General features: G+C 38.1%; 2 protein-coding genes across 4 annotated transcripts in view; one reads left to right on the forward strand and one right to left on the reverse strand.

Moving 5' to 3' along the window:
* LOC128872057 (slit homolog 3 protein) overlaps positions 1-9936 on the reverse strand; it is a 375401-nt gene that overhangs the window by 75643 nt on the left and 289822 nt on the right. The window lies entirely within an intron of this gene.
* LOC128884885 (E3 SUMO-protein ligase ZBED1-like) lies at positions 108-1641 on the forward strand. The gene is made up of 3 exons (XM_054138550.1): positions 108-899; positions 993-1206; positions 1301-1641. The coding sequence occupies exons 1-3, from the start codon at positions 108-110 to the stop codon at positions 1639-1641; spliced, it is 1347 nt and encodes a 448-aa protein (XP_053994525.1).

Below are 9936 nucleotides of genomic sequence, written 5' to 3' on the forward strand. Positions count from 1 at the left end.
CAACGAAATTTCTGCAGGTACAAATAGCACGTAATTTAATAATCATATTTTACCTTGAAATTATGCTTCATTGTATTTATTTATTTTTTTCTTAATTCATATCAGCAATGACAGGCAATACTGCCTTTTCGTTTACTACGGACGGCTGGACGACGAGAGCCGTGCAAAGTTATATGTCTTTGACTGTCTATTATGTAACGACGGATTTCGAATTGAAAAATTTTATGTTAAGTTTGGAACATGTTCCGGAGAAACATACGTTTAAATACTTACAAAGCATGATATTGAATTGCTTGCAGTCTTGGCATTTCGATGTAACGAAGTATGCGTTTTTTACGACCGATAATGGGCGCAATATTGCAAAAGCAATAAATACATACAGTAATTGGACCAGAATTCCATGTTTTGGCCATTGCCTGCAATTGGCGATTAGATCGGCCATGAGAAATTTTACAAAATATACGGAATTAAGAAAAAAATGCCGTGCTATTGTCACATTTTTTTCAAAATCCACAACTGCGAAAGAAAAATTAGTTACGGTACAGAAACGTATCAACAATGACGGTACTCCACTACAGTTAATACAGGAAGTGGACACAAGGTGGAATTCCACCTACGAAATGTTTGCAAGATTTTTGCGCTTGCAAGAAAGCTTAAACATAATTTTATGCGAAGAAGGGACACCAGATAACTTGAATGTGGAGGAATGGAGTTTTCTACAGACGGTAACGCTGGTACTAGAACCGTTTAAAGACGCAACGGAGGACCTCAGCGGAGAATTATACCCGACAATCTCCACATATTACCCAATTTATTTTGCCTTGCTGCACGTTCTGGAGGAATTGACGGGCGATTCAACAGTATTAAATATTTCGAACAGTCTTCGAAACACATTAAAAGTAAGTTAAATTGTTTAATGGAATATTGCAATTAAATAGCATTAAACAGCACATAAAAGAAATGATATTAAATGAAATATGTTTTACTTGTAGGAAAGATTTCAGCCAATTATTGAAAATAATTATATTTACATATTCAGAATGATGCTGGATCCCAGATTTAAAGATTATTTGTTAGATCATGCTGAAAAGCACGAAATGCATAAAATGTTCAGTGATAGAATTGCACTCTTAGAAAATGGTAACACGTTCAATAGGAACATCTGGAGGCAACAGGATGATAACCTTCCAAGTTGTAGGACAAGTGGTATGTTTTGAACAGTATACACTATACATGTATAGATCAAATATCTCTTTTTTTATCTCATCAATTCGTGTTAACATTGTAATTTATTGATTAGGTACCAAAAAATCGAAATTATTAGCGTTCTTCGACAGAACCTTAGGTAACCCTGAAATGGAGGTCAAGTCGTTCACAACAAGGAAGAACCAAGAAATCCGTGAATATTTTAAAGAATCTATTGTACCGCGAGGGACACATATTATAGATTGGTGGAAGCAGAATCAGGCACGATTTCCCATATTGTCGCAAGCGGCTAGAAATTGCCTTAGTATACCAGCGACACAAGTCAAAAGTGAACGTTTATTCTCCACAGCTAGAAATGTAGTCGTACAATCACGAGCACGGTTATTACCGGCTAATGTGCAAGAACTATGTTTTCTGCACGGTAATTTAAAATAAATTTATATGTACGTATAGGAGAATAGCTATATGAATTAAGCGAGCACGATGCCGCGTGTCTCGTACTGTCTATTCCTGCTCTCGACAATAGGTTTTTAATCCATCTGCTTAGCGTCTGAGTATTCGCTACCTTGTGTGGCTTCCTGGTTGTCAAGAAAAGTTTTTTATTTATTCCTCTGACGTCCTTCGTAGCATCAATATATTTTATTATTGCGTTCGCCCTGCATATCTCGGGTCGAGAAGTAAGCACCAGTAATGTCTAGAGAAGTTAAGAAATCTATTCTTGTTAACAAGTTTGCCGCAGTTTTCCGATCCTCCATTTTAAAATGAACAGTAGGAATATATACTAATTTAATTTTGTCAAGTTGTTGAAAAAGCAATTTAATACTAATTTCAAGTTATATCCAGTTTAAATTGTTCGGATTTAGAGGCCTCTTCTTCGGGGAATTGGTTGTAATCTTAGGGACTGACTTGTTTTTGTCATCGTTTTCGCGTCTTTTACTTTCTCCGCTAGATTCGGCCTGTAGAGCCATTCATCAGAGTCTGTTTTCTCCAGAATGGGCCGCAGAGTTTTGTCGAGCATTGGCGAGATGAACGCTCTTCGACCTACAGATTGCTCATGGTGTAAAATTGTCAGTAATTTCCCTGCGTCGCACAAATTCTCAAGCAGTAATGTTTTGTCGATGCCCTCTTCTTCTTCATTTAGAATCATCGAAATTGCTGTACCGAGGCCTGAGAGGGCCGATCCTAGTTGGTTCTGCGCCTCTACGAAATGTTGGTCTCTGTTCTTCGTAATGTCCGCCAACGTGGCTTCGATTTCTGGGTTAATTTTCGGCGATTCGAGAAAACACTCACCTTTCCTAGAATATTTTCCCAAAAGTTCAGTTTTTTGTTCCTTCGGAACCCCTTTTAAGACCCAATATTTCCAACGCAGCTCGAGTTCCGGATGGAATTTTGTCGGTACGCTGTCGCCTACCGCTGTCGGGTCGGCTCCCAACTTTTTGAGCACCTCATCGTCAAGCTTCAGTTTCGCAGTAACCGATTCTCTCTCCGCGCTCCGAGTTTCCTTGACGAGCGTTGACGGAACAACAGTATCCACTGACCCGTTGGTCGTGTCTGACTGATTCTCCTTGTTAGACAAATCAGATGATGCACCCTCTATAAAAAATACTATTTAGTCCGAGATACACTCCCTTGAGGGTAAATTTATCTCCACTAGTGTGAGCATAGTCTCTTTTGAGTCGAGCAGCGTAACCTCACTTCATATGCTTTATAGACCGAGATATTCACCCTTATCGGTAAGTTTGTCTCAGCTAGCGTGTGTGCAGTCTCTTATTGAAACGTGCACCAGGACCTCACTTCAGACGCATTATAAATCGAGATATTCTTCCTTATCCGTAAGTTTGTCTCGTCTAGCGTGTGTACAGTCCTTTTTGGGGACATCTACCAAAACCTCACTTCAGACGCATTATAGATCGAGATATTCTTCCTTATCGGCAAGTTTTTCTCGTCTAGCGTGTGTACAGTCTCTTTTTATAACATGTACCATAACCCTATTCGCTTATCTGATACAAAAGAATTATTTTGTGAGACATCTGGCGAATCGGTCTGCGGTGCAGTCTCCACCGCCTTTTTCTCCCTTTCTACCGCGCGCTCTTTCTCTCGAACCTCTCTCTCCTTTCTCATTTCTCGTATTTCATCCTCAATTTTCCGCATTTTTTTGAGGATTAGAACCCCAACGTTATTGTCCATCGATGGGACCTTCCCCTTTGCTCCTGATGACATTTTCTTGCTTGATATAAAAATTGTAATAACTTGATTGCTCTATGCGATGTGATATATCCCGCACAACGAAACAATATGACAAAAGCGTCGTGAAGGGGAAAGCATCAAGGACAACAACTTCCTTTTTCTTTTTTCCCTAGCTCTAAACGTTGTGAAATACCCTAGGAACGAGTACTACATTTAATCTTCGAAGAACGAGGCTCGAAGTATAATCAACGTGACCGACATCAAAATGCGACACATACGCAACACGCAATGCAAACAAAGTATTATTCGCAATGAAAACAAATCCAGATTAGAGAAAATAAATCTGGATTCATTTTCTCTACTTGATGACGTCACACGAAGAAGTCCCACCACAAAAATTAAATTGCACTCTTTACTTTCTTTGCTTCGCCTCTGAAGTGAATCTGAACCACCTTCCTCTGTTTCGAGTGTTGAATTAATTCGTGAATCAAATCCCTCGTATATTATTACACTCTGTCGGAGCTAAATTGTTCACGAAACCGAACTTCGCAGTGCTCTGTGCAGTCGACGTCACCCGATTCAACAGGGTGTTCCTTCTGCGAGATTGTACAATTCCACGAGGCATCGACTACGGAACCGGGAACAAATCGATTCGATAGATGTCCACCCAGTTAACACGGGACAGGAGGTAATCGGCGGGAAACCCTCGTTTCAATAGTTGTATTAATTGGGTGTTCGAACGCTTGAAATACCCAGGATGTTTCAACTTGTCAGCGCCTCGTACTGTTTGGGAATAGTTGCTGCCATTTTTTCCAGTTTCAATTTTTCTGTTCACTCACACATACATACACGTTATAGATATAAAAATATATATGTACAATTATTATTATTATTATTATTATTATCATAACACATATACTTAATATAATATATACATGTATATAAGGCGAAAGCAAATACAATGTGCATATATAAAAGCACTGTATATATATACTATTACAATTTGTTTATACTATTTATGTCATTTATCGTTTAATGCCTTTCAGTCTATAACATTCGAAGGTCTTTGAATTTTGCTTTCGAATTATATACATGTATAATTATATAAATAATGAAATAATAAAAATTATAAAAACAATATATATAATGTGTATATATATAATGTAAATTATATTAATCCTTTGTACTCCTAAGGCCACGTGTACTACCCAGACACTTGAAGGCGTTCTACTCCTACGGCCAGTGTCACTGCCCACAATTTATCATTAAGTTAAATGGTCTTGGAGTTAACTACCTGCATATAGCCAAATTGCTTGATCAGCAAAAGGTGATCAGAGAATTTAGGTGCATATAAAATAATCACCTAAAAATTAATTATCTAATTAAATATAATTATAAATTTAAATATAAATTATACCCATACGTGTCTCTTTGTGTATGTCTAGCTGCCTGACTCGTTGATGGATACACGTTAACCTTGCAAACTTCCTTCTTTTTTTTTTAGAACGACAGAATCAACGTGGCCAACATCAAAATGCGACACACATACGCAATATGCAATGCATACAAAGTATTATTCATTCATTTGCAATTGAATGCTGAATAGTAACGCGACTTGTTAATTGACCACGCTCTGTTAGCAACGATCGAGTATAAATATCGCTCTCGCGATAGCGGACGCGGCATTCCTTGCTGCATTCTTTACGAGAGAACAAGGTAAACATTAATTTTGCAGCACAGGAGAGAACGGCTGAATCTACCGCTGCGCGCCGGTCGCCTTTCAGGGAGTGGACGGTAGAGCCCCCGGACGCCTCGTCGCGATATACTGTTAGATTCCGATTTATTTCAAGTTCGATTTCTGATACAATTCGGTACTTAGAAACTAGATTACCGTTACGTTCCTACTTCTGTTGTATTATGTTACGAAAAAGCTCGCGAGAGCAGTTTTTGTGTTCCTCTTTAAGGTTTGTGTTTTTGGATTCAGAAGGGTGGTGGAAATAAGGAGTCGGGCCTGTTATTCGAAATTAATGAGTAAGGGTACAAGGGTCGGATGCTTAGTTGGTGTATGGACGGATGACTAGGTTTGAAACTTAAAAATATTTACTTATCCCATGAAGATAAAACTACTGACTAACCTAAAGTAGTGAAGATTAGATGGTACAGTACAGGAGGTACAGATTAACCTAAACGATATTCAACAATACTATTTACTATATATCTATGTACTGTCGCTGAAAGGGATCTTGTGAGGTCGGAAACTGAAACAGTAGTTATTGCTTTATTTGCCCAGGTAACTGATCCGTAGGACGACAGGGGTGTCGCGGCCCGGGGCCCCAAGACTTGAGGTTTGCTACGCGGGTTTTTCCAAATTGGAAAAACCGAAAACTCTTGACAATGATGGGTTAACTAAGTTCCTACCTACCACAGTATTTTCAATAAGTAGACAGCTCTCGAACCCAAACCTTCATTTTAATGAGTACTTCATAGTAATGAGAACGAAGATATACAAGAAAAAATACGTAATTGACAGATTAGCCGAAGAACATGGGCATATTATACTGAGATTACCACCCCATTATTGTATATTTAACCTATCAAAAAATGATTTGGGCACAGCTAAAACAAAATATTAGGAGAAAAAAATAAATACCCGAAATTTGATTGGAAAGTTATTGAATTAATACGAAATGAGGTAGATAACATTAATGAAATTAATTGGAAAAAAGTCGTTAAAAAAAACAATTAAAATTGAAAATGAATATCGTGAGGAGATTGCAGAATGATAATTGGAAGATATTTGGATAACATTTAAGGGGTGAGGAAGTCATCTTGGAAGAGGTGACTTCCTCTTTTAACAGAGGGCGGGCAACGGGACATATTTGAAGAAGAGGGATATATTGGGGTGGGGAAAAGTCTTTTTATAAATTGCTGATTCAATCATGCTGCAATTTGTTAAAAGATACTCCCCAACCTAATATTACATACATACCATCCAAGGAAAAGGAAAATTCTGAAATAAAAAAATTGAACCTTCTTAAAAGGAAAGTATCAGAAAGTAAAAAGTAATATTTCTCGTCATTATTATTAGCTTAAAACATAAATATTTGGGCGAGTTTGATTAAACTAGACTACAACCTCCTCTCCCCTTCCCTAGAATGTACTTTACAAAACGAAATAGTCTTATGGTAATCGATTCATGCATTACAGAATTATGTGTGAACGTACATAAGAAGAAAAAAGTTATTGAAATATGAACACCTAATTCTGATACCATACGGCCCTGAACGAAAAATCTAGCTCTGTCCTTGTCTAAAAAGGTGTCAGATTACTAATTGCGGTCGACTTAAGTTGACTTTACGACCTCACAAGATTCCTTCCAGCGACAGTATATGTATGTATACACTAGCGCACAAGCAAACCGGTACGATTTTTCAAACGTTCATAGCTATGAGAGTTTTTAACCGATTTTGGTGAAACTTCGTGAGGAGTAGTCTTTAAGTATCATCTGGATGTGTGCACAGTTGCATTGGCGAGAGTTGATAAGAAGGGGTTAATTCGCCCCCTTAAAGGGGGGGCGCGTTGGAAAACGTCACTTCTAAAGGTGCCAGAGATGACAAAAAGGGTTGAAAAAAATCAAAAAAACCTTTGGGCCGACTCTCCTTGATGCCCTCTACAAAATGCACCCCTTGAAATCCCTCTCGGACAAACCCACTCCCCACAACCCCCCTACCTCCTCTAAATTCCACAATTTTTGGACGACGATCTCGATTTTGGGCTCAATGCATTCTCTGGACTCCCCTGATCCAGAAAATGCCATCACCCACACCATGCTCCCCATAAGCACCTTTGGGGGGGGGGGGGGGAGCAGCTTGCAAATTTTCAACCCCCTTCGTAAGGAAGCACTTTCACACATCGGAGGGCGATGAAATTCACCATGTTTGTTTTCGATACGTTAAGGATGAATGCCGAAAAGGTCCCGTTTCGAAAACTGTCCCCGCAGCTAAAGGGAGGGGGGGGCGGGCAGAGGTAGGGGTGGTCCACCCACAAGTGTAAGGGTTGGAACGTTGTCACGTTGCGTGGATTACATGTCCAACAGTCTAGGGCATCGGGGCGACACAGTTTTGACGTCTTTTTCCCGCGTGAATGGTAATAAAATACGAAAATGTCGATTTTTTTTAAAACTCGCTTCCAACTTCAGGCCCATCTGCAGGATGAACGAGTAATCCCACGTCAACGCCGTTCATGGATTCGGACGGGCGAATATTTTATTAACAGATCCCCAAAAAATCGGATTTTTTGAATCACAGGAAAAACAGGAAAAGTATTACCTACCTAGAAAATTCTCGGCGTTATACAGGGTGTCCCAAAAGTCGGGGAGGAGCCGGAAATGGAGGGTAGCTAAGACGATTCTGAACAACAATTTCCTTTGCAAAAATGTCGGATGGGGCTTTGTAAAAGAGATATTAAGAGAAAACCCCGACCAATCAGAGCGCGCGTAGACCGTTCGAGCGGCCACGGTAGCGAAGGCTACGCGCTAGGCGGCAGCGTCAATGTTCTTCGATCAGAGATGGGCAAAACCCTAGGCTTCGAATAAATTTGAAGATATGTTGATATGTTTGTTTCGTTTCCTCTTTTAAAAATTTTCCAAAGAAGGAATGGATTAAATTGAAAATAAAAAGGTTCTCCTAACCTTGCAATCGTAATTGAGAACATTAAAAAAAAACAAGAAGGTTTACCTCTTCATCGATAAATTCAAAGCAATATATTTACAACCTATAGTCATAATTTTCTGATATTAAAAATCCTTTTTATTCTCAGACACTTTTTTTTTGCTGACTAGATTCTTTTAATAAGATACTTCGGTAAATGTAATAGTTTTAACGTTTCTAAATTCTGAAATACGATAAGTACTACTTATCTTAAAAAAAAAAAAGAATAATAATGTAAGTATATCCAAAGTATTGTCCTTATTTAGTCCTTAAATAGTGCAATAAAATACTTAATGGCAGGCACGAAGGTATTAAAAGTTAGATTATTAAAATATTGTAAAGGGTCTCATTTCTTTCCACAAAATTAGAACAATAAGACAAGACAAAAATAATGCACCTTTGAAGAATACTTACGCTTTCCAGGTATCTCTCATTTCGTGCTTTCTTATCTTGAATTTACTCCCTTTTTCTTATTTTTTCTGTTTTTCGTCCTCTTTCACTCTAATTGTGGTCGTATAAATGCATTATCTTTCTTTTAATCTTCGCTATATTACTATTACCCAACAATTTCGATTTAAAGGGATATGCCTATATAGAAACTTTAGAAGAATTGATTTTTTGGTTTTAAAGTACTCTTAATGTACAATATTTCAAAAGTATTTTCTGAAAATTTCAGGGCAATCAGTAAACTCGGAACTGCATTTTCAAAACGCGTAACCAATATATTTCGAAAACTTGTTAAGCTCGTTTTAGAGATAAAAATCTAGCCTTTATTGGGGGATTTTCTTGTTTTTTTTTTGTTTTGCCTCCTTTCTATTTCTTACACGAAAAATGAACAATTTTTTGACCGAAAATTACTATCTTAATTTGTCACCGTCATCATTTTGTTACGAATTAATTCCTCAAAAATCCGTTCTGACAAATACTAAATAAACTAATTGTAAGGTATGCTTAATGTGTGTGGATTTGTATAATGTGTATATAATATATAGTACGTGTGCAGTTGTGTGGTGTGTGTATAATGTATAACGTGTGTGCGTTTTTCAAGTGTTTTTGGGAGTTGGCGAATGTCTTTGTTGATTCCAATTAGTCACGTCCCATGATAAAGACATATGAGTACATATTCTATTTTTCTGTGAAATTAGGTTACGTGACACTTATGCGAATTAAATATTAAAAATAAAAAATATGAAGTGTTTAAAGTATTGTTGAATTTGACTTATGAAGCTTCCTTTATGTGTTATGATTGTATTGCTATTTTGAATTCTCTTTAGGTAAGCATACCCACTTAATAAAATTAAAAAATTTCCCACTTTTCCATGAACAGACTAAATTACCCCTTAGCTACCAACATAAAAAAAAAAACAAATCTCTACTACAGCGACTCACCATGCCTCGTTTAAGTGGATCTCGGTGCTTGCGAAAGATCAAAGCTTTTAATACACGTCGAATCGAATTTTCCACTCGGGAGTTCTCGCGGATGGATTCAATTAACCGACGAATCCCAGTCCCGCGTCTCGACTTCAGAAATTTCCTCGAGAAACGAAGCGATCACCTTGGCGCGATGATAATGCACCGCCAAGAAAAATCGATTCGAGGAATAGCAATTACGCGGTGGCGAGCGCGGCCGCGGAAAAATAACGCAGATGCGGTTTCCTCTGGTGAAAACTTCCTCTGGTGAAAATTTGTGTCGTGGCCGCTGGGTTTCAGCTTGTTACGTGCTCGACGGGAATATCCGAAGCGGTTATTTTATGTAAAGCAGAAAAATTACATGACAAGCTGCAGATTGGACGTCCTTCGTGACGAAAATTAGTTTAAGAACCGCCAGATTTAG

This window comes from Hylaeus volcanicus, chromosome 2 (assembly GCF_026283585.1).
Source record: "Hylaeus volcanicus isolate JK05 chromosome 2, UHH_iyHylVolc1.0_haploid, whole genome shotgun sequence".
Taxonomy (NCBI): domain Eukaryota; kingdom Metazoa; phylum Arthropoda; class Insecta; order Hymenoptera; family Colletidae; genus Hylaeus; species Hylaeus volcanicus.